Below are 25,782 nucleotides of genomic sequence, written 5' to 3' on the forward strand. Positions count from 1 at the left end.
TCATGTAGAGCACTGGAGATGATTCTTGAAGTAGTGGAGAGCCAGCTTGAACTGGACCTGCTTCCTGGTGTTGGTCCGGAATGCTCTGTAGGTCTTCTCCAGGGTGGCCAGCTCCGGGTCGGCCACCGGAGAACGGGCCTGGTGACCTATTATCACTTCTGGACATGACCCCACGAGCAAGCTCCCGAGCCCATCGATAAAGAACTCTGCCAAGAGAGGGAGAACACGAGCTTCAGCCAGAGACGCAGGGCCGTATTCCAGGTCTGGGGGGGGAGAGGCAGGTGGGGAAGGGCGCAGAGCCCCCTGCCCAGGCTGACCGAGTTGGAAGGAAACAAATAAGCACATTTGTCAGAGGTGTAGCCAGAGAGGCAGAGAGACCCAGGTGAGCTTTCCAGCTGGACAGAACTGTGAACTCCGGAACTGAGGAGATCGGAGGGAGGGGACAGAGCTGCAGGGGAAGGGTGTCTCGCATGGGAGCAGCAGACGGGAGATAAGAAGTTACAGTGAGAGGGAGGAGGGAGGCAAGAAAGACCCTGAGCTCCCTCGTAGGGGGGTAGGAAGGGAGAGAAGCCCACTGTTGCAGGCAAGGACCACGATCAGTGGCTCGTGGCTCTTGGAAAGGACAAAGTCCTGAGGTCAGTCCACGGGCCAGCACCTTCCTCACTCAGCTTGTCCCTACCTGAGTGAGCCACCCGCTGCAGGCGGGGGTCGAAGCCAACTCTCTGGAGTCGCTCCGTGTGGGCCAGGAAGAAGTTGACAACACCACTGGTCACCACGCAGCGGGGAAAGCCATCCAGGGGTCTAAAAGAGCCTGGTCTCCGGTGAAGACAGTCCCCATTCTGACTCTTCTCCAGCAACAGCTTTAATTGGAACACATTCCCAAGTACACTGCCACCTACCTAACCAGTGGGCAGAGAAATGCATGTTAGAGAACACAGACTTGATATCCATGTTGCCTCTGCCAGGAAGCCTTCCTGGACTGAACCTCAGTTACAACAAGAAGCACACCTGTGCTACTCTCTTGTTGCTGTTGGGGCCAGAGCCTTCCACACATCACGGCTAGGTCCCTTGATCTTTTAATCCTGCTCACCCCAGAAAATCTCCTTGGTGGGAGCAGAAAGCACCGAGTCCAAAGGGCACACAACCCTGCCCTGCTCACCTGACAGCAAGCTCCCTCTTTCCAGAAGGTAGGGCACTCCGTTTCACAAGGAGGAGCAGTATTTGGGGTGCAGGCAAGCAACAGCCTGCGTGCACACGGGTCCCTTTGTGGAGTCCCCACTGCCGGGCTCCTTGCAACAAAACAAGCCGTGTGCCGTGTGTCTCAAGCTGCCTTCCCCCTCCTCCTCTGCTCCTGGCTCTCCTCCCTGAGCTGTCTGTGCACGCACTCACCGAAGATATGTGCGTTTCTATGTGTGAGCCCCAGCAAAGCAGGATGAGTCCTGAGCCATCATAATCATCTAGGGTGGCTCCTTGTCCCCCATCTTCTTCCTTTAGCAAACAGACCCTCTGCGTTGTAAGTGGACTAAATTAAGATACAGCCAGCTACGCCACTAAAGACGGACCCTCCCCACTTCCCTTGCGAGGTTTGACCATGTGTCTTAAGTCCTGGCTGAAGGGATGTGAGTTGGAAGGGATGTCTGCAACATCTAGCACATTTCGCAAAGACAAATGCTTGTTCTCCATGTTCTCTCCCCCTTTCTTCCGGCCACGCAGCTGAGGCCCAAGAGGATGGCGCAGCACCAAGGGAAGGAGGCTGGTCCAGGCGGACGCTGGAAGCAAAGTCAAGGGCCAGCTTGGATTTTTACACGACAGGAGCTATGCTTTCTATCTCACTGATGCTACTGTGATTTCCTCTCTGGAACAGGAGTAGCCAGAAGGTATCTTTGGGGACGCAGGCTGTTGCTTGCCTTCACCCCAAACACTGCTCCTCCTTGTGAAAGGGAGGGCCCTACCTTCCGGAAAGAGTGAACAGATGCCTTGGGGACTGTCCTCCCGGAAGAGATAACTGTGATCACAATGCCACTGATTTTCTTATCCATTTCCTGTTTTTTCTTTTCTTTAAAAAAAAACAAAAACATAGCTTTTATTGAGCTATCTTTGATATATTAAAATTGTACATATATTTTTAATTCTATACACTTAAGGTGTACAGCTTGATGTTTTGATATATGTCTACACTGTGAAAAGATCACCACAATCAAGCTAATTACCAACATATCCATCACCTGCATAGTTACCGTTGTGCGCGTGGCCAGAAGATTGATCTATTCTCTTCACAAATTTCGAGAATACAAGAGACTATTATTAACTGTAGCTGCCTTTTGCTTTTCTATATTTCAAATGACTTTTGATGTTCTCATTCTTCTTTTTCTTCTTTTTTAAATGTCATTAGGGCTATGTGTGCTTTTAAAACTTTGTACCATTCGCGTTTTTTTTTTAAATGGCGTGTGACAACCAGAGAGCGCTGCTGGGTTTCACCTCACACCAGTCCGGCGGGGGGAGGGGGGGGGGGAATTTAAAGTGAAAAAATAAACACCCCTTTTTAAAGACAGAAGAAGGGTTAATGTGGGGGGGGGTGTAATTTGCTCAAAGAAAATTAAATTTGGAGGCAGAAGCAGAAACCGCACAGCTCCTGATTCCTGGTGTGATGTTCTCAACCCGAGCAGTGCCGGCTTATTCCTCACCTGCATCAGCCCCTGGCCCTCCCCAGGACCTTCCCCCTCCTGCCCCTTCCTCTCCCCTCTCCTCCTCCCCTTCCCTCTCCTGGCTGTCTCTACAGGTTGCAACCGGGGTAAACCTGGCAACTCTCCCTTACCACGTCCAGCTCTGTTTTCTCGAGGACATCCACCAGCACCTCTATCTTGGTGTTGTTGTTGAAGAGGAAATCATCGTCCACCCAGAGAACGTATTTGGTGGTGACCTGAGAGATGGCCAGGTTCCTACCAGCAAACCAACCCTGCAGGTGAAATGAGGTTAGATCAGTGGTTGCCATCCCTGGGAGCTTTCTAAACTCCCAACAGCCAGGCTGCGCCCCAAACAGCGGTTGAGAACTACTGGGTTAAAGGGAGTCCATGTCTCAGAGACACTGGAGGAAAGACAGTGACTCCCTGAATCAAAGGCTGAGGCAAAGAAAGGCTAGGAAGTCCTTCCTTGGTCCTAGGACCAGTGTGGATGGATTGAAGTCCTTTTTCAACTGAGTCTCTGTGGCTCTCCTTCCATTGCCCCTGTTGGTGCCTGGAAGGTATTGTAGGGTGGGGCGCTATGGTACGTATAATACCCATTTCCTTCTGCGTGTCCTTGTAGGAGGGAGGGTGTGTGTGTGGGAGAGAGAGAGAGCCTCTAGCTTGGGTAGAATCATAGGGATAACAAGTTTCTCTGCATGTCAGGAATCCCTAGAATGTCAGACACCTCAAGTCACTTAGAAGGACCTCAATTAATGTCCATACCAATCTCGAGGGAAGGCAGATTAACCACTTATTAATGCAGAAACGTGAGAGTGATCCGATTTCTCTGTGAATTTGGAATCAGCAAAGGGACTCAGAGGACGGTCCCACCCCCTCTACTCCAGGATCATGCCACCGTGGGAAAGCCACTCAAGCGTCCCCATCCGGGGTGGAACCTGACTCTGGGGTCCTCTTTCCCAGGACCCAGATGTCTCCCCATCCGGGCGGGATGTACCTTCCCAAAGGGCATGGTGTAGTACTCCACATGGTTGTCATTAATCTTCAGGGGCTCCTTGCTGTCATCGGCCACGATCACTATCAAGTCTGGGTAGTACTCACGAATGCTCCGTAGCATGGTCATGAGCTTGTGGGGACGGAGGAAGGTTTTGGTGGCAATGGTCACCAGGTCTCTGAGCTTCCTCTCTGGGCAAGAAAAGGTTGATGTCAGAACTCTGCCTTTTGGGAAGCCTCACTGATTTGACTTGCACTGTTCTGGTGATTTCTTTATGCCGCAACTTCTCAGTGTGGGCCTCGTGCCCACCACACTTAGTAAGAGTTTGTTAGTTGGAATAGAAAATAAATATATTTACAACATAGCCAGCTTGTTGAAATTTTATCCATCTTCTAGAATTTCTTTCCCTGGTTCTGTTGGCCCAACTACGCCATCTCCTACTGTCTGTATGAATGCTTTGTCTTACCAGCACTTGGCTTGCACGCTGCTGTCATGTTAATCCTAGGAATTGAGATGCACAGAGCTCTGCCCATCAAGGGGTTCAAGATGGAGGGACACGGGGCAGGGCCGGGGAGTGGAGAAAGGTCTAAAGGACTTGAGACCTGCCCCTGTCATCAGCTGCACTCCTAGAGAGAAACACACTTGGTCTCTCTCCTCAGGAAGACATCAGTGGTCTGTAGCTCTCCTTGGAGAGTGGAAGGTCTGGACCAGATAGTCCAGCTTAAGGCGTGTGATACCACAAAAACTTGGAAAAGGAGCAGCTTTTCTGCGGAAAAGGCCTCATGATGAATCACCTGGAGCTATGGTGTGTTTTTGGGATTCAGTCATCAAACGTGGAGCCACGTCAGTGGACTGAGCCTGTGGGATATCTAGTTGGGGTGGGGTGGGCTCTGTTGGGACTTAATGCATGCTGAAAGCCACAACCCTACCCGTGGCTTATGGATGAGTGCTCCAGAACCCCACTGCAGAGCCCCTTCTCAGAATGACAGAAGTCAGAAGTCTTTCCAGAATCCTCTTTTTAATACCTGTTGCACCATTACACCAGCTCCCCCTGGGTCGGAGGGCATGAGGGAAAAGTGATCAGTGGGAAGAGTCAAGTAAATGGTGTTCAAGGGCATGCCAAGTGAATCGTGTCCCCCCTTTTCTTGGGCCACATGCCAAGTTTGGTTCTTTTGTTATAGTAAAGAGAGAACCAGGGGCATGAATTACTAGAGGATGTGGTCAAGATAGGGGGCTCCTGGCTAGGTTGGGGGTGTAGCTTTCTGTTTGAGAGTCCTTATTTTTTCCAAATATATAGCAGCGATAAAAATACAAAGATATAACTATGCTCAAAAATATACATTACTTCTAAGGAACAGAAATAAAAAGCAGTGATCAGAGCTGGGACCTGCCACATTCTGGGATCCGAAGCAGCAGAGGAGGCTGATTCTGAGGGGTAATGGAATTAAGGTGTCTCATGGGATGTGTGGGTCCAGAGCCAGGCTTTTTGCTAGAAGCCATGGACAAGAGCTAGGTTGCACACCCTCTATCCCTCGTCACTAGGTAGTGTGATGGCCAGGCAAGGAACACCAGAACAGCCACCACCCCTGCACACACCTCTGGATGCAAACAGAAATGACACCACCTCACAGCCATGACCTGCGCCAAGCCACCCGCAGGCCCAGCAACTGGTTCTTTAATAACCCAATATCACCGTGTGGCAGGAACCCTGAGACTCCAGTATAAAATAGACCAGAAAGCTGGGCAGACACGGAATAGATCCAACGCTAAAGCTATGAGATGGGAAGGAGTCAGGAGAGAGAAGGGAGAGGAATAAATAAGTGAGCGAAACCTCCTGCTCAAGATGAGCTCACCAACAAATATTACAGAACACTTAAAGAGAATTAGTATGAACGACAGCCGACGAATCTACCAAATCTATCGTGTACAGATGAACCCATTCCAGATAGACCGAAAATAATAGAGAAATCTGAAAATGATTTAAAATGAGAATGTTCAAGCAATGGCATACATACATTTTTTTCCCCTTTTTCTTTTTACAGAAACAATAGATTACTCTTCCCTCTCTTCTGTACCTGCTTATAACTTGGAAAGCATTTTGCAGCAGTATTAAAAAATCCCTCCTCCTGTGTTTCCCCTCCCTCCTTCTAAATGCCACTGCCTGGAATTTCATTATATGGATGGACCACACTTGATCTCATCAGTGCCTCGCACCTGGAAGGTTTTTGTCTTCGCAAACAATGCTGCAATAGAGAACCCCAAACAAACATCATTTCACACATATATAAGTATCTGTACGATCATTTCTAGAAGTGCAATTGGTGGGCCGAAAGGAATGCACATCCCAAATGTTGATAGGTATTGCCAAATCGCCTCCGGAAAGGCTGTGCCAATTTACATTTCCCACCAGGAGTTTATAAGAATTCCTGCCCCCCCCACCCTTTGTCCAATACTTTCTGATATGAATGTATTTTTCATTTGCACTTTTTTTTAGTATGAGACTGAGCATATATTTTAATGGCTAAAAGTATTGAATTTAATCTGTTGCCAACTGTGCGTTTTTCCATTGGCTTATTAGGTGTTTGGTTTTTTGTTTTGTTTTGTTTAGGTGTTTTTAAAAAAAAAATTGCCCACCTGGGTGGCTAAGATGGTTAAGTGTCTGCCTTCGGCTCAGGTCATGATCCCAGGGTCCTGGGATGGAATCCCACATCGGGCTCCTTGCTCAGCAGAGAGTCTGCTTCTCCCTCTGCCTGCCGCTCCCCCCTGCTTGTGCTCTCTCTCTCACTCTCTCTGGCAAATAAATAAATGAAATCTTTAAAAACACTTACTTATTTCAGTAATCTCTACAAGGTGGGACTTAAACTCCTGATGGCTCAGTCGTTGAGCATCTGCCTTCGGCTCAGGTCATGGTCCTGGGGTCCTGGGATTGAGCCCCGCATCGGGCTCCCTGCTCTGCGGGAAGCCTACTTCTCCCTCTCCCACTCCCCCTGCTTGTGTTCCCTCTCTCGCTGTGTCTCTCGCTGTCAAAAAAATAAATAAAATCTTTTTTTTTTTAAGATTTTATTTATTTATTTGAGAGAGAGAATGAGAGACAGAGAGCAGGAGAGGGAGGAGGGTCAGAGGGAGAAGCAGACTCCCCGCTGAGCAGGGAGCCCGACGTGGGACTCCATCCCGGGACTCCAGGATCATGACCTGAGCCGAAGGCAGACGCTTAACCGACTGAGCCACCCAGGCGCCCCAAAAATAAATAAAATCTTAAAAAAAAAACCAAACAAACAAACTTCTGACCCCCAGATCAAGAGGTGCATGCTCCACTGACCGAGCCAGCCCGGCACGGAGGCCTACCTATTAGGTGTTCTTATGGATTCATAGGCACTTTCAAGTAAAAGTACACCTTTGACTTTAGTTTGTGTTGAAGATATTTTTTTCCCCAATTTGTCCTTTGTCATTTGTCTTTGCTTTTGGTGGTTTTCTGCCCTAAAAACATTTAAAAATTTTATGTATTTTATGTGTGTAGTCTTTTCTTTCTGGTCTTTGTGTTTTGTGTCATATTTAGAAAGGTCTTATACTCTAAGATTATGTTTTAAACTCCACGGGGTTTTTTTCTAGCACCTAAAAATATGAGATATCTGATCAATTTGGAATTTATCTTGGTATGAGCTGTAAGATAGATTCAACTTTGTATTGTCCCATGTGATTTCTTGGATCATCCATCTCTTCACCCTTTAATTTGGAAAGCTACCTTGATCACATGGTAAAGCTCCAACATATCTGTCTCTGGGTTTCCAATTCGACTCCATTGATATATCTAGCCATGGTCCAATACCACACTATTTTTATTACTATTACTTATTAAGATGTTGTAATTAATTTTTTTTCAAAATAAGCACAACCACATAATAAGTTAAATACAATTAAGCAATATTAGGAGAATTTAGAATTTTCTTTCTTGTTTGTCAGGAATCATATCAGAGCAATTATTTTCATCAATTCTTCTCCTGCGCCTCAGAGCTGGTCCCTTCCGAGTTTCACCAACTAGCTACAAGATCCCGCCTTGGAGCCCCAGGAGCAAGGGTCTTACCTGGTCCAGGGTCATATAACTTGGGGATGACAGGATAGCGGATGGTCACTGGAAACTTGACCACCGAGGACTTGGACTCCAGACTCACTGGAGGGAGAAATAAGGTCAAGGAGGGCAGCACGGAGTCTAGGTCACTCTCCACACTGCCCCAAGGAAGCCGATTTGCAGCAGGGGTAAAGGTTCAGTAGAGAATGTCTGCCTGGGAGGAGACCCCACAGAGTCGACAGCATTCTGCCTCCTGACTTGCTCTGTGTCTCTGGGGTAACTGGCTGAATGCCTCCTTCTTTTTTTTTTTTTTTTTTTTTTAAATTAAGTAATCTCCCTGCCCAACACAAGGCTTGAACTCAGGACTCTGAGATCAAGAGTCGCATGCTCCACCAATGAGCCAACCAGGCGCCCCCTGCTGAATGTCCCTTAACTCGCATTTCTTCCACTGTGAGAGTCTGGTGGGGTGGAATGGGTTTGGAATCCATCATAGGGTCTGGATTAAGTTTGACTTTACCATTTATTACCTGAACTACCTTGGGTAAATTAGCGCTTGTTTCAGCAGTTCAAATACTCAAATTGGAAAGATACAGAGAAGATCAGCATGGCCCCTGCACAGGGACTACACACAAATTCGAAACATCTTGGGTAAATCACTTACGCTCCTCCAGCTACAAAACCAGGATAACACCACCTGCCCTGTTCTATCTCGCAGGGTCATTTGGTGAAAGGAAATGTTTGGGAATCTGAAAGTAGAGAGAGCGCTCTCTTTAGTTTGTGCTCATGCATAATCTATCCTGTGTTTCAGTTTTCTGTTGGTGTCCTGGGAATGCATCCTGGGTAGCTAGTCAAAAGAGAAAAGAGTGGCTTTAATTCCCCCACATCTCTCTTTTCCTGAAGGTGCCCAGGACAAGACACTGATGCACAGACTGGGTCCCTCCTCTCTCACAGGTCTTCAGCTCTGAGAGCTACGGATAATGGGGAACAGAGCCGGGTGGTTTCCAGGTGCATAGCATGAATGATCTGAGAGATGCATGTTCTTTCCTTCAAGTCACGCTGTGGGGTCAGTGGCAACATGGGGGTAATGTTGGGGACAGTAATTGAGAAGTTAGAGGTCTAGGTTTAGAAACAAGAGCAAGGGAAACATCCTAAATGCTGGCAGGCTTCCTGGAGGAGGAAGACTTTGAGAGGGCCCGGTGGTGTTTTCCCACTCCCTAAGCGTTTTGCCATCCAAGGACAGGCTCTCACCGACATCCACCCTGTGGTGCAGGTACACCGTGCTGGTGTATATCAGGTGCTGGAGGATGAAATTCAAAAGCTTCCGGTCACTGGTCGAAATGGTCAGCTGCTTCTGGCCTCTGCCCTGCACCACACTGTCTGGGATGTCAGCGAGAGTATTCAGTGTCCCCAGAGAAGCTGTCAGGGTGACCTAAGGTGGGTGAGGTAGAAAGACGCTAAATGCAAGGGAAAGCACATGCCCCGGACTGGCCAGCAGGGGGCAGAGCGCGTGAGGCTGAGAGGAAGCGCCCCCGGATGTCCCTGGAAGCTGGGGTCTGGCTCCAAAGCCCTCCACTGCTCTATCCCCGGCGAAGTAGAATGAAGTCCTGGGGACTCGTGTGTTCAAGGGCCATTGCTCTCTTAGGTCTTGGCTTACAGGATCCCATTCTAGATTTCTTCTTACTCCCTCTGACCGCCCCTTTTGATTTCCAACTGCCTCCGACCGCCTCCTCCTCCGCCTCCGTCTGACCTCCCGGTGGAGTTTTTCCAAGGTTGGTTCCGTGCCCTTTTCTCTGACTATTCAACACCGTCACACTAGAGGAGGCGGCTTTAAATACCATTCAGATGCTAATGGCTTAAAAATGTGTGTCTCTAGCTCCCGTCTTTCTGAGACCCAACTGCCGGGCTGGTTGCTCTGCTAGGAAGTGCCACGGGCAACCGAAATCTTTACAACTGCTGATTTTTCTCTATAAACCTGTTTGCCACTCTCTCCCTGGTTCCCCCTGCCTCGTGAATGGCGCCTTCATCCATTCAACTATTGAAGTCCCTAAAGGAGGTCATTGCTCTTCTGAGGGAGTCTTGTTGGGTCTACCTTCAACATGGAGCTAGAACTGGTCCCTTTCTCTCCATCCCATTGCTACTCCCTAAAGCAACTCTCCTCTCCTGCCTTCTCGTCCTCTGGGCAGCCGGGTATTTTTATGAAAAGTACACTGGGTTATGTCACGCCTGCTGAAAACACTTCGGTCAGCCAACAGGTGTTTTCTGAGGTCCAAATTATAGGTCCTGGGAAAAGAGTAGTGAATACAACCAACTCCCCACCTTCAAGAGGCTTATATTCTAGTCGGGGAGAATGGCGGTAAGCATATCATGATGCATATAAAATAATTCAGGTACAGGAAAGCACCACGAAGAGGATAACACAGAGCACCTGGAAAGTGGCAGAGGTGGGGGAGGGATGCTTTGCTGGTAGTGGGGGAGGGCAGAGCAGGCTGTTGAGGATAGAGTAGTCTGTTTTGCAGATTTGCTCACTCATCACCCACTCCAACCTCTGGCATGCAGAGTGGGAAAACTAAAACTACATTTCCCAGACTCCTTTTTAGATTAGGGTTCTGGATGCAGTTTGCCTCCCAGCCATCACTCTATGGGCACAAGGGCTGGATTTGGAGCTACATTAAGCGGGGAACGAAAGGCAGGGCACGGAGCCCCGGTCTTGCTGACTGGCACTAACCCTGGCGGAGGCAACACGCACCGGCAACATGCAATTCCTCTGGCAGCAAGGCCAGCAGCATCTGTGCTGGCCCGGGGCTCTGGAGGTCCTTGGAACTGCAGCCACTGAATGGCTGGAAAAATCTGCCTTCTGGAGGCATCCTACCCCCTCTCCCCACCTTGGACTCGTGTCGGATATTTAATCTGGATGAGCACTCTGTCAAAATCCAAGACCCATGACCATTGGGCACGACCAGCCATCATTGGGCAGTGATGCCAAGTGCAAAAAGGGGCTGGGAAGGGGACTTGCCTCATAGATGGGGGCCTCTGGTCCTTCAAACTGGAGACCTGGAGGACAGAAAAAAGGATAAAAAACACCATTTGAGAGGATGCCAAGGGCTCCCTGATGCTCGCTACCTTCCTGATGACTCCTACAAATCCTTCCACAATCCTTTCCGGGGTCACCTCTTATCCAGGGTGTTTGCTGACCACTCCCCTCTCCCTGGGGTCCTGTTAGGGGGTGTCCCATGGTCCTTCTCAAATTCCAGTGCATCTAAAGCCTCTGATGCCCACCCTCAGCATTGGACATGTTCTGTGAATTAATCCAGCCCCTTCCAGGATCTCTGTTACTGAAGGGAAGGCAGCAATGGATAAGTAATGAATCATCTTTATGTGAGGTCCCTAGAATAGTCAAATTGGTAGAGATGAGACAAGACATTCTACTGAATGGTGGTTGCCACAGGTGGGGGTCGGGTGGGGGGAAGGGAGTCAACGTTAAATGGGTACAGAGTTTCAATGGGGGAAGATTATAAAGGTCCGGAGATGGATGACGGTCGCAGCTGCAGAACAATGAGAATATACTTAATGCCACAAAACTGTGTGCTTAAAAATGATTAATATAGTAAATTTTATGTTTTGCATATTTTACATGCAAAAAAGGGAATCATCCAAAATGGCAAATCACCTTTTTAAATGACTATTCAAAAATACTAGCAATTCCTCCAAATGTATTTACTTTAGAATCTATCTCTGTTCTCATAATATGACTAATTCAAGTTCTAATTCAAATATAGCCTCCCTATGGGGTCTTAGATAACTTAAGTCATCTGTGAAATTGGCAAAATGACATTTACCTCACAGGGATGTGGTGCTGAACTAGAGAAGTGTGTAGAAATCCCTTGTGGAGGGGGGTTTTAACCAACATAAATGTTCTTTTCAATATACTCTCCCAGGAGATGGGCTCATCTTTGCCTGGGCTCATGATGCTGGAGGACCTCAAAAAGCCAATCATGTCCTACGATTCCCTGAGGCACACAGATTTCTGTCCTCTTCTGTGTTATCTCAGATCCCCGGGGAGGTCACATCGGCTAAGGGTGGTTCCCAATGGTGGAAACACTGAGACTAACCATTAAATGAAATCATGTCAAGCTTCCCGCATTGTGCTGAGTACACAGCAGATACTCAGTGAATGACTGTTCGCATCCACTCCCCCATTTTGCTTAAGAAGAGTTAAGAAAGTTGCCTGGCTCCTCTCCACATGAAGATGTACCTACCTGGGATGGGAACTGTGTGCAGGGGCATCACCTCTACCCCATGGACCGGGTACCCAAAAGGGAGGTTGGGCTGAGCCAGCAGCGGAGGTGGACGGGGCAACCCTTCTCTGCAGGAAACAGTAGCAGAACCGTTAGCAGCTGCTCTCACGCGCCCCCCTGGTTAGTTCTGACAGTGGTACCTGTGCCCAGAGCTCCTTGCTGCCCATGGGGAGAAATGGAAAGTAGATGGTCCTGTTCACCCCTCCATTCCCTCCCTCCTTTATTCACCCCTCCATTCCCTTCCCTCCAGCCTTGAATTCTGCAAAGGAATGGAGGCAGTTTACAACAAAGCACATACAAAATTAAAAACACAACCCGGGAGAAAGAAGAAACAAAATAACAAGACCATCTGGGTGAACCCAGCGGCAGCAGCCAAATGCCAGGGTCACATGTGAACTTCCTGGTAGTCAGGGTATAAAGCGATGGACAGTCAGTACTCTGGTCTTATTATCAACAGGACAAAGCAAACAACTTCTGAGGCAAATAAACCTTTTCCTGGCACTGAACTCAAAAAGAAAATACATCACAAGAAATGTGATTTGTTGCCTCGGTATTTTCAGAGCAAACGCGGTGATGATTGTTGTATGATTTTGTTGTTATAACAACCTCAGTCAAGGGCAAGCACATAACAAGCCAGCGAGATGGATTCTTTGGGGGACTACGGTAATATGGTTGAAATGCAGCCTTTGGGGATCCAGCGTGGCCAAGGGTATCATTTAGATCACCTGGAAGAAAAATTAGACTACTCTAGTGAATATTTGAGAATACGAAAGAGACAAAATTTAAAAATGGGAAATGATGTAAATAGGCAATTAAGAGAAGAGGAAGTACAAATGGCTAATGCATAAATGAAGCGTGCTCAGTTTCAAAATTAACCAGGGAAATGCAACTTTAAAAACAATGAACCGGAGGTGCCTGGCTGGCTCAGTTGGTCAAAGAGCCTATGACTGTTGATCTCAGGGTTGTAAATTCAAGCCCCACGTTGGGTGTAGAGATTGCTTAAAATAAAATCAAATCTTAAAAAACAACAACAACAACAACAAGGAAATACCTTTTTCATTAATGTTTCAAAACGTAGTGATAAGGAGTATTGGTTAGTATTGGTTAGGGGGTGGTGCTACCCTTACCCACTCGTCGCGAAAGTGTGAATTAACATAGGTCCTCTTGAATGCAATTTGCCAGTATTTATTAAAAGTAGAGTGAGCAATTCAGATGCTAGTTAAGGGGAGAAACACCTCCCTGTGTAAACAATGACGTGCATAAGGAGGTTCATTTCAGCACTGTTGAAATGAACATCCTGGGGCACCTGGGTGGCTCAGTCGTTAGGCGTCTGCCTTCGGCTCGGGTCATGATCCCAGGGTCCTGGGATCGAGCCCCGCACCGGGCTCCCTGCTCTGCGGGAAGCCTGCTTCTCCCTCTCCCACTCCCCCTGCTTCTGTTCCTGCTCTCGCTATCTCTCTCTCTGTCAAATAAATATATAAAATCTTTAAAAAAAAAAAAGAAGTCACTTCGGGGTGCCTGGTTGGCTCAGTCAGTAGAGCATGTGACTCGATCTCAGGGTTGTGAGTTCGAGGTCCACATTGGGTGTAAAGATTACTTAAAAATAAAATCTTTAAGGGGCACCTGGGTGGCTCAGTCATTAAGCATCTGCCTTCAGCTCAGGTCATGATCCCAGGGTCCTGGGATCGAGCCCAACATCAGGCTCCCTGCTCGGCGGGAAGCCTGCTTCTCCCTCTCCCACTCCCCCTGCTTGTGTTCCCTCTCTCGCTGTGTCTCTCTCTGTCAAATAAATAAAATCTTAAAAAAAAAAATGAACATCCTCATAAGCATCTTAACAAAATAAGGAAAGAATGTAAATATAATGTAAGATTATTATAAATTATGTAAATGTAATAATGAAAATTTCCCTCAAATCTGAATACCATTCAATAGGATAATGGCTTAATAAAATTCAGTGTATTCATATTCATAGCTAAATAGCAATTAAAAGGGAAGAACTAGATATATAGATAGCTCTTAAAAATGTACTTAATGAGGGATTCCTAGGTGGCTCAATCGGTTAAGCCTCTAATTCTTGGTTTTGGCTCAGGTCATGATCTCAGGGTTGTGAGTTCGAGCCCCACGTTGGGCTCCAAGCTGTGCGCGGAGCCTGCTTAAGATTCTCTCTCTCTCTTCCCCTCTGCCCCCTCTCCTTCTGCCTCCTGCCTGTGCTCAAGCACTCTCTCTCTAAAACAAAAACAAAAACACACTTAAAAAAAACGATATTGAATGAAAAAAGCAAATTCTAGAGTGATTTGTTCTTATGGTATCAATTACATTAAAAACATACACACAGTTGGGTGAAACAGGTGAAGGGGATGAAGCACCGAATCATGTATAGTATTGTTGAATCACTATATTGTACGCCTGAAACTAATATAACACTGTATGTTAACTACACTGGAATTAAAATAAAATTTAAAAATATACACAAAAACCCAAGAGTATATGTTTATGTGGATATAGATACATATACATATGTATGTGATTATGTGTGTTCATCTGTGTGTATAGCAGTATAAAAAATTGTGTGGAATAATATATACCAAACTCCTAAGGGCAGATTGGGTTGGCAAGAGAGCATATCATATAAGGAAGGGAAGCAAGGAGAGTTGAGGGGGTTGTTCAAGTGGACTTTTTTTAAAAGAGCATTATCCATATACTACTTTTTCTTTAAAGATTTTATTTATTTATTTGAGAGAGAGAGAATGAAAGAGAGATAGCATGAGAGGGAGGCGGGTCGAAGGGAGAAGCAGACTTCCCGCTGAGCAGGGAGCCCGATGCAGGACTCGAGCTGGTACTCCAGGATCATGACCCTAGCTGAAGGCAGTCATGTAACCAACTGAGCCACCCAGGTGCCCCGTGTACTTAACTTTTTAAGTGAAGTATATTATGGAGCCAATCAGACTCAAATGAACCTGAGATCTTACCCAATATCAAGCTCCACTCATGATTTCAAGGATACAGACATTATGTGGCAGAGACCGAGCACGCAGAGGTCCCGGGCATCGGGGGTGGGTCCCGGCCACGCCATCCCACATCAGACGTGTGCTCTCTGGCAGAGGATAATAGGTGTGATCTCCAAATGGGGTTTTGTCGGATTCCCTCACACAGCAGAGAGCATGTAAGTTATGAATCATCTCCATTTTATACCCGCAGAGAGTAGTCCAGCTCCGGTGACATTTGCCAGGGGCTAAAGATTCTGGGTTATTTATTCTATGTGATCCCTTTGGCCCTGTGCTAAAGTGGGCACAAAGAGACCAAGAAAATCCCATTCCTGGAGGGGGAGAACCCAGACTGAGACACCAATAACTAGAATACTAGGTCACTTGTTCAGTAACAGGAATGAGGCCAGCTCTGAATGCTACCTTCCGGAACATTCCTTTTGTAATTCTCAGAATTGGAAACTGCTCTCACTCCTCAGACCTACCACAGCACTCCCCCTAACTAGTATCCTAACCCTGAACTCCTGAGTTCCACACCGTTTGCTGAACACACCCGGTGGGCCACAGAGCACCCATGGTCATTGCACACTGAGCTGGGGCTCTGTGCGTGATTATGGCAGGGGCAGAGACGGTGAGGTGGAGGGTGGAAGGGACCTGGAGAGGGCACGCTACTGTATCCTCTCTGGTCCGCTGTGAGCTCCCTGGGAGCAGGATCTAGATCAGCTCTGTCTCTGTACCTAACTCAGCACCTTGCTCAGAGCAGCCAGGGTGTTTCTTGGGCTAACGGAGAAAGAGTTGAGGCACGGGTGGGAGCTGAGCATCTTCTTCCCTGGCTACGGCCATGATGACAGGAGACCTGGTTCACATCACTGATTATTACTGGGCTCTGTTCTTGTACCTGCGTTGCTAGGTATAATCCCAGGAGAGCCGGGCATTTCCCCAGGTGAAGGAGGGGCAGGTGAGGACACGGCCAGCTCGTAGCCTTCCCTGTTTGGAGTCAGTTCCTTCTTATAATTAATTCCTCTGCCCAGCTCCCTCTGGACCAGCATCCCCTCCTAGGAGTCCCCTGCCTCACATTCTCCTAGCCCTTTCAGTTCCCCCATCTCACTCTCTCCAGTGTCTTCAAAGCTCCCTGCATCTTCTCCCTCCCCCCACCACGCACCTCCTGCAATGTGCACACCTGAGGTGGTCCTTGCTGGAAACAGCCCTGGCCTCTTTCTCCCAGCAGCCCCAACCTGCCCAACACAGAGACGGAAGCCATCATCCTGCAGGAATCTGCCCCTCTGTTTCCCCGCACACCATCCACGTATTCCAGAGATGCTTGTTGAGCCCTACTCTGTGTCAGGCGCCTCAAGTCCCCGACTAGCGGGGCCTCCCAGACAGTGGCCCAGAGAGACCAGGAGACACAGCGGGAACCACACTGGCAAGAGGCTATCAGAGGGGGGTACTGGGGCAGAGCCAGGCACGGGTTCTGCTTGCTGTGAGAGCTTATCACATCAACCTATAGTTGTTTCTATAGTTTTCTCCTGTCTACTATCCTCTACATTCATCGATGTTACAAACATGATACAGTTTTAAGCCCTTCCATGTGTCAATTCATTACATGTCACAACGCTAGGTACGATTACTGTCCCCATTTTACAGAAGAGGGTAAGCAGCTTGCCCAAGGTCATCTGGCTGGGATGTGGAGGATGCAGGACCCGAATGCAGCCAGTCAACCTCCCTTGGCAGCACTGTTAGCTACAGAGCCCTACTGCTCCTCACACAGCTGGGTGGGGCCAAGGTTCAAATCCATGCCAGAATCATGTGTCTATCCCGCTGGTTCTTTGACTTCAGTGCTGCCTCCTTCGGGTGCCCCCAGCTCTCTTCTGTGGAGTCATCCATTTGTATGTAGCTGGCGGGTGGGGAGTGGTAGCTGATTCCCCAGATCGACCCTGGAGGGACCCGACTCGCCCTTTCCCTTCCTTGATTCATGACTCAGGCTCAGCCAGCTGAGCACCTGGGGACCGTTCATCCCAGAGGTACAGACACCGCTGTTCCAGCAGCACAAGGAACATTGACCTTCCGCCTAACGACGCAAAAAAGCCTGCCTCCCGTACACCTTCCCTGCTGTGTATTCTCCACTGAAAAGGCAGAGTGATATTTTATAAGAGGATCTCAGATAAGAACTTGCCACTTTTAAAAACCATTCAGTTCTTGGGGCGCTTGGCTGGCTCAGTTGGTTGGGCGTCCAACTCTTGATTTTTGCTCAGGTCATGATCTCAGGGTTGTGAGATCGGCCCCGGGTTGGGCTCTGCATTCAGCGTGGAGGCTGCTTGACATTGTCTCTCTCCCTCTCCCTCTGCCCCTCCCCCCACTCATGCTCTCTCTAAATAAATAAATAAAATCTTAAAAAAAAAAAAAAAACAACTGTTCAATTCTTTGCATTACTCAGAAAGCAAAATGCACGCTCCACCTCCCGGTTTACAATGGCCATCATGACTGGCCTCTCTCTGGGCTCATATCCCACCAGCCCTCCCCTGAGTTACTAGAGCTCCAACAGCCACCACCTGCTTGCTTGTCATTCAGCCATCACGAAAGCCCCCCGCCATGCCTGAGGCTCTGGGCCCTGGATTAACTCTTCCTTCTGAGATGCTCCTTTACAGGAGATTGTGGGGACTCCAGCTTGATATACAAATCAGAGTTCAAGGTCACCTTCCTTCATCATCCCATTAAATTTTAGGCCATCAAGTAACATTCTACCACACTATTTGAATTTATTCTTCCATAGAGCACTTATAACCATCTAATATTTAGGTGATTTATGTATCCCTTAATGAATTATGTATCTCCTGGAAGAACTATAAGAGCAGTAATATTAATAGTAAACCACAACAATAGCAGTAGGTGATATTTTTGTAGTGCTTGTATATGTCAGGCCCTTCATGAGTTACTAGCTCTTTGTATGTTAATACAACGCATATTACAAAGCCTTCGTAAGTCTATGAAAGAAATATCTTTATTATAATTTTTCATATGAAGATACTTAAGTACTGGGAAGTCAAGTAACTTGCCATCCAGCCTATTCTAGAGTTCAAGTCCCTAATCATGGTGCTCTTATTTGTAGTTTTTATTATTTTACTGTAACTCATAAATGATTGCTAGAAGAAAGGAAGAAAGGAAGGAAGGAAGGAAGGGAGGGAGGGAGAAAGAAGGAGGGAGGGTAGGCCTGTCCAGCCCTTCTGTGCTCCCTTGGTTCTTGATTTCTTATCCTGGTCATCCTATCACCTATGGTTTTGAGGAGGTTCCAACATCCTTCCCACAAATACCCTTTTAATATAAGCCCATCAGAATCAATCACTGCTCTTTTCAACAATCCTGGTCCATACACCCCAAGTGTGGAATTCTGGGCCCTGCACATAGCAGGGGAAAGTATGTTCTCAACATATAAATGAATTAGAGATGCACCTTGCTGTGAAGTCACCTGCTGTGAAGGCCTGGGTGCCCCGAGCCTCTGCCACCAACACCACATGGCTGTCCCAGACTATTTTCATTCCTTTGCTCTGTTCTTACTATGAAATGCTCTAGACATGCAAAGTTTGATAAATCTTCATCTATGGGTTGTTTTCCTCCATTCTCTCTCCTTGCTTTATTCCTAACAGCTCCCCCCCGCCCAGGGACTCCTGCAAGAGAGGAGTTCCTCCCTGTTTTCTTGGGACCCACACCCTCAAGACACTGTAGAGAGAGCTTTTGCTCTACCCCAGGATCCAAGAGCCCTCAGGGTCTGCATTACCTCCTCTGAAAGTGTTCAAATTCAGCCTGTCTCCTTGCTTTCACCGCAGGGAGCTCACTCTGGCCATAAGCATCCTGAAAGTTATAGCTTTCCTGCTGTGTGGTAGCTTCGCATTTGCACTGGTTTTTCGGGAACAGCCTAAAACCAGAGAAGGACTGTGAGCAAGGAGTGGGTGGGTGGGCTGGTGGGTGAGAGAGAACCTGGGGTCTAATCAGTGTGTGGTTCACCCTGAGCATCTCCTTTCCCATATACCCAACTGTCCTACTTGGGAGGAGATTCTGAAATCCCAGCAGCGGCCCCTCCCAGAGATACAGGGGAGGGGAGGAGAGGGAATGGGGAAGGGGAAGAAGGCCCCCTCTCTGGAATTATCTCCTGCACCAAATGTCTTTAAACTTGAGTCATGTGAGGGGCGCCAGGGTGGCTCAGCCGTTAGGCGTCTGCCTTTGGCTCAGGTCATGATCCCAGGTTCCTGGGATCGAGCCCCGCATCGGGCTCCCTGCTCAGCAAGAAGCCTGCTTCTCCCTCTCCCACTCCCCCTGCTTGTGTTCCCTCTCTCGCTGTGTCTCTCTCTGTCAAATAAATAAATAAAATCTTTAAAACAAATAATAAACTTGAGTCATGTGAATGCCAGTGGCATCTGGGCCCCACCAGAAGAGGAGGCCAGCAGGACAGAAGGGCAGCATCTTTCTTGCGATTTTAGCCAAAGAGGCCCTCCAGAGTTTTAAGGGACCTTGCTGGGTGCTGTAGAGAACACACTGCACCCTGCAGACTAAACCTTTTCCAGGTCCCACAGTTTGGATCATTTGAACAACAAGCACAGGTTTGGGAAAGCAGGGAACTGGCTATAAAATGGGCACAGTAAACCACAGGAGGAGCAAGGGAGACACCGGACCAACGTGGAAGAACTTGACTCTCACCGGATTCCATCATAGGTAAAGAGGTTCCTGAGACGTTCCTCAGGTAGAAGCTTCGGCATCTGGTTAGCCAGAGCAGAATGAGGGAGCTCTGGCGTGGGGCTACTGAACTCCGCACTTCTGAACATAAGTACAACAATGCCAAGTCCTATGAGGAAAACTAAGATCCTGAAGAGCCGCGGAGACTCACACCTGTTGGAACACGAAAGAACAAATTCCATTAACATCTTTTTTCTTGATCACGTAATAAATGACTGTATTGTGTAATATACGTGGGAATAATAACTTGAAGAAAAATATAAGTGAAATATCTTATACTACTTGCCAAAATTGGTGTCTGATTTTAAAAAAGAGTAAAGAATCAAGCTGCAACAAAGAGACTCAGAAAAATCACAAAGCAAAGAATGGGCAAAAACATCCCAAGGGGGACAAAAAAGAACATAAGGTTTGCAATATTTATGTCAGCATAGTTGAATTCAAGGCCAAAAAAATGTATTAAATAGGACAAAAAAGATCACTTGCAATGACCAAATACATGACCCACAAAACAGACGTAGTGGTCATGAACTTTATCCACTAAATAATAGCATTAAGGTACAGAAAGCAGGGCACATGAGCTGCTGAGTCGGTTAAGCATCTGACTCTTGATTTCAGCTCAGGTCTTTTTTCTTTTTTTTTTTTAAGATTTTATTTATTCATCTGAGACACAGAGATACAGAGAGAGAGAGAGCGAGCATGAGCAGGGAGAGAGGCAGAGGGAGAGGGAGAAGCAGGCTCCCTGCCGAGCCAGGAGCCGGATGTGGGGCTCGATCCCAGGACCCTAGGATCATGACCTGAGCCGAAGGCAGACGCCCAACCATCTGAGCCACCCAGGCACCCCTCAGCTCAGGTCTTGATCTCAATGAGTTCAAGCCCCATGTTGGGCTCCACGCTGGGTGTGGAGCCTACTTAAAAAAAAAAAAGTACAGAGAGCAAAAAAAGAAAAAGGCAGAAGGATTACAAATACAAAGATAGTCATAGATTCCAACATTCTCACATCTAAGACCTAACACTCTCACAACTCAGTGCTTCACAAATCAAGTCTCAAAAATATATAAATGATATAATTCATATTCTGTTAAAGAGCTCTTAGAACACTTACAAAAATTGGCCACACAAAGAAAACTGTAATCAAGTAGAAATAGTTCAGATCATGTACTCTGACAGTGCAATCAAAATATAACCTAATGAAAAGTCCCCTTCCCCAACAGCATGGAAATTTTAGAAAAGCTTTCCAAAGCAACCATCAAATCAAGGACATCAGAGCAAGAATATAAAGATAATAAAGGCACTACATTCCAGAACTATGTAACACACTCAAACTGTCCTGAGAGGAAAAATTGAAGTTTTAAATACCAATTTCTAACTATGAGACATAAAATTAATAAATTACACAATCAAATAAGAAGGTTGAAAAAAGAACAAAGAAAAGCAGAAAGAGGAACTCAGTAACAATGCAAGGAGAAAGTGGTGAATTAGAGAAACCTAAACTGGAATAATTGCTAAATCTAAGCCCTGAGTAGACAGCTTTTGTGATATCTGCCTAGTTTATAACCTCCCTTCTGTAAGACTTTTCTCCTGACTCACACCGGTGACACCTAAGATCCCAGCTCCGTGCTACACGATACTCCCCTGGCAATGGTGGATTGGACCAAGGGTGAACACCTTGTCTGAGGTGGGCCAGTCAACCACAATTTCTTCCCCGGGAATTAGAAATGAGATCAGGTATCCTGGTCCCCTGAACCAAGAAGAGAAGGGGGAATAGAAAGTGAGAGACACAAAGTGAAACCTGGATCTTGAACACCCCAATGAAAGGGATGACTTTCTAGAAAAACACAAACCTCACGGGAGCTCAACAGACCCATGAAAGTCTCTGAGGAAATTGCAAAGGCCTATCTACTCTCCCTTTCAACAAAGTCTCAGATCTATGTTTCAAAAGTAAACAATTCTCGTTTATAAAAAAAAAAGCTTTAGGGGCGCCTGGGTGGCTCAGTCATTAAGCATCTGCCTTCGGCTCAGGTCGTGATCCCAGGGTCCTGGGATCGAGCCCGGCATCGGGCTCCCTGCTCCGCGGGGAGCTTGCTTCTCCCTCTCCCTCTCCCCCTGCTTGTGTTCCCTCTCTCGCTGTGTCTCTCTCTGTCAAATAAATAAATAAAAGCTTAAAAAAAAAAAAAGCTTTACAGTAGTACAAACATAAGTACTTATGAATAGTGATATAAATGTGCTAAATACATAATAGTAACAAGAATGCAATGGTATGTTACATGAACGATTCATCATTAACAAATGGAGTTCTTTCTAGGAGTGCAGGGATGATTCAATATTATGCATAATTATTATGCAATATTAATAAATTTCACCAGGTGAAAACTCAGAATACGATTTTATTGACAGATGATCTTAGAAGCATTTAATAAAATCCGACATCTATCCTTCATTTGTTAAACATCCCTCATTTAAGAAAGGACCCAGAAGAAATGACATCACACTAATCACAGGTACATCTAACACCTAACACCTGCTTCTTGGTCTCTGAATATTCTTCCCCTCTAAAGGAAACCAGAGTGCCTTGGAGAACTGGCCAATTCTCAGTTTGGGGTAAGGGAAATGTAAAGTGAGTCTAGGACATCCCATAGTGCCAGAAGGGACAGGACCTATCCGCGCGCTCAGTGCAGGGTCTGCTTGGGATTCTCTCTCCCTCTCCCTCTGCCCCTCCCACTTGTTCTCTCTCTCTCTTTCTCTAAAATAAATAAATCTTAAAAAAAAAAAATCCATGAGTCTAATGACACTTCAAGGAAAAAAGTGCACTTTTTAAAAGATTTTTACTTATTTATTTGAGGGGGGAGGGGCAGAGGGAGAGAATCTCAAGCAGAATCCCTACTGAGCGCAGAGCCGGACACAGGGCTCTATCTCACCACCTTGAGATCATGACCTGAACCGAAACCAAGACACTTAACCGACTGAGCCACTCAGGTGCCCCGAGGTGCATTTTTAACTAACTTTTTAATTATAGAAAAATTCTAAGCAGATATAGAAAATAAAGAGAGTAGTCAAATGAAGCTCCAGGTACCCATCATCCACCTTCCGCTCAAGGACAAAATGCATTTATCTATTTCTTCCCATTCCCCTTACTTTCCAAATCATTTTGAAGCAAATCTTGACGTCATATGATTGCATCCGCGACTATTCTTGTAGATAGCCCTGAAGGGTACTGGGGTAGCTTTGTACTCCACGTGACTGAGCTGGACCCATCTTTCCAGGAACTCCTTTCCCTGTGTGATGCCAGATGAGGGACAGCCACGAGAGAAATTGGCATAAAATTTGGGAGGCAGGAGTGAAACTGGAGCCATTGTTCTCCGAAGGGCGTTCTGTCCTGTCCTTCGTTAGGGGCAGTGGGGGACAGCAGAGGCACGGGCAAGTTCCATCCACTTGGTCTGCTTCCCCCCCACACCTCATCCAGCCCTCCTGCCCAGTGACTGGTCCTGCTGGCTGACAACTCTCAGGTCACGGTCAGAACTTCCTTTGTGAGCTCACAGTAGTAGCCATGAAGAATGAACGATCTTCCATAACCTTCTCCACCAGCTCTTTCTGTGGTTGTCCTCCAGAAGACGGATGCTTCTGGACTCCTGTAAGTTCCAACTCATTCACTTTGCCAAGGCTGGTTCATGAATTTTCTCTGGTCCCTTTTTGAGCCTTTACTCCCCCAGCTCGTCCCACAAGTGTACCAATTACTGTAATGAATTTCTTTTTTTTTTTTTTAAGATTTTACTTATTTATTTGTCAGAGAGAGAGAGAGAGAGAGAGAGCCACGCAGAGGGAGAAGCAGACTCCCTGCTGAGCAGAGAGCCCGAAGCGGGACTCGATCCCAGGACCCTGGATCATGACTCTATAATGAATTTCTTATTCTGTAATAGTCATAGTAGTTCTGTTTCCTTGACTGAGGCTTGACTGATACAAAGCTTCTTACACACATCACCCCTGCCACACATCCACACGATACTGTTATCACAGCTGAACAATTAACAATCATTCTTTAATACTATCAAATGTCCACAGGGTTTAAAACTCCCCATTGTCTTTTTTTTTTTTTTTTTTAAGGATCAAATCAGGATCCAAAGAAGGTCCATGCATTGATTGATATGTCTCCTAAGTTTTTTTTTTTTTTAAGATTTTATTTATTTATTTGACAGAGAGAGAGACACAGCGAGAGAGGGAACACAAGCAGGGGGAGTGGGTGAGGAAGAAGCAGGCTTCTCACTGAGCAGGGAGCCCGATGCGGGGCTCAATCCCGACCCTGGGATCATGACCTGAGCCGAAGGCAGACACTTAACGACTGAGTCACCCAGGCTCCCTCCTAAGTTCCTTTTAATACATAGGTTCCCCTGCCTCTTTTATTTTTCTTGCAACTTACTTATTGAAGAAATCGTTTTGTCTATCCTACACGGTTTGGGTTTTCCACATCTGAATTTCACTGGTTTCAGCCCCCTGGAGTCATGTGCCTTTGTCCCCAGTATTTTCTATAAATTTGTAGTTAAATCCAGAGGCTTGATCAGATTCAGGCGTGACTTTCTGAGAACACTGCTTCCGAAGTGATGACAGTCTGTGCCCCTCCCTTGAAGAGGTGGGGCGCAGAATAGCTCTGAGCTGCCCCTAATGATGATCGCCTTACTCAGCGGTTCTCAATCTTTTTGGTCTCAGGACCACTTTACAATTTTATTTTATTTTTAAAGGTTTTATTTATTTTATTGAGAGAGAGAGCACGAGTCGGGGGAAAGGCAGAGAGAGAGAGAGAGAGAATCCCAAGCAGACGCCACGCTAAGTGCAGAGTCCACCGCGGGGCTCCACCTCCCGACCCTGAGATCACGACCTGAGCTGAAATCAAGAGTCAGACACTCAACCGACTGAGACACCCAGGTGTCTCCACTTTACAATTTTAAAAAATTACTGAAGACCCCAAAGAGGTCATTGCATTGGTCATATGGAAAATATTGGTGCCCTGAGTTAATGCCAGTCTTCCAAATGTTAACGCTTCTCATTATGCAATGTCAAAAGTCCATATTCATTGGGGCACCTGGGTGGCTCAGCCATTGAGCGTCTGCCTTCGGCTCAGGTCATGATCCCAGGGTCCTGGGATCGAGTCCCACATCGGGCTCCCTGCTCTGCGGGGAGCCTGCTTCTCCCTCTCCCACTCCCCCTGCTTGTGTTCCCTCTCTCTCTGTGTCTCTCTCTGTCAAATAAATAAATAAAATCTTTAAAAAAAAGTCCATATTCATTAATATCAACACCATCCTCATCAGAGAAGTCTCTACAAACTAAGAAGCTGTCAAGCTCGTTGCAGGGGACAGAAGTTGTACAAAGTTCTAATTTTTTTTTGAAAGCTTGAATTTTAAAATTGGCAACAAATACTGCCAGTTGTTTTGCTGAGGGAGGTAACAGGATCACTTGGTCCATTTTTTGAGAAGACATCTATCAAATACCATGGTTGATGAGTCGTACTTTTAAGTTAAAAAGCTCTCCATTAAAAACAAACAAAAAAACAGCTAGTTCATCTCACAGCTCAAATTGCGCAACTGTTTTCTCTTGAGAGAACGACCACTGTACTTCAGTATATAGCAGGAGTGTTTTATGGGTACATTTCATCAAAAAGATATATTTAGAGGCGCCTGGCTGGCTCAGTTGGTAGAGCATACGACTCCTGATCTTTGGGTCGTGAGTTCAAGCCCCACGTTGAGTGAAGCCATTACTTAAAAATAAAATCTTTTGGGGCGCCTGGGTGGCTCAGATGGTTAAGCATCTGCCTTCAGCTCAGGTCATGGTAACAGGGTCCTGGGATCGAGTCCCACATCCGGCTCCCTGCTCATCAAGGAGCCTGCCTCTCCCTTTCCTTCTGCCGCTCCCCTTGCTTGTGCTCGCTCTCTCTTTCTCTCAAATAAATAAAAAAAAATCTTAGGGGTGCCCAGGTGGCTCAGTCGTTAAGCATCTGCCTTCTGCTTGGATCATGATCCCTGGACCCTGAGATCGAGCCCCGCATCGGGCT

The 25,782-nt window shown here is 46.8% G+C and overlaps 1 protein-coding gene and 1 non-coding gene across 2 annotated transcripts; one reads left to right on the forward strand and one right to left on the reverse strand.

Annotated features, from left to right (window-relative positions):
- B4GALNT2 (beta-1,4-N-acetyl-galactosaminyltransferase 2) lies at nt 1-24,711 on the reverse strand. Its single transcript, XM_021704368.1, has 11 exons — nt 24,684-24,711; nt 19,710-19,884; nt 18,793-18,930; nt 11,998-12,104; nt 10,755-10,792; nt 8,990-9,170; nt 7,757-7,843; nt 3,679-3,866; nt 2,816-2,956; nt 680-899; nt 1-206 (listed from the first exon to the last, which is right to left on the reverse strand). Exons 1-11 carry the CDS (start codon nt 24,709-24,711, stop codon nt 1-3), a joined length of 1,509 nt encoding a protein of 502 aa, XP_021560043.1.
- LOC123326757 lies at nt 8,291-8,397 on the forward strand. Its single transcript, XR_006541304.1, has one exon. It is a non-coding gene; the product is annotated as a U6 spliceosomal RNA (small nuclear RNA).
- Nucleotides 24,712-25,782: the final 1,071 nt, after the last annotated feature.

The sequence above is a fragment of the Neomonachus schauinslandi genome, chromosome 15, assembly GCF_002201575.2.
Source record: "Neomonachus schauinslandi chromosome 15, ASM220157v2, whole genome shotgun sequence".
In the NCBI taxonomy this organism is placed as follows: Eukaryota; Metazoa; Chordata; class Mammalia; order Carnivora; family Phocidae; genus Neomonachus; species Neomonachus schauinslandi.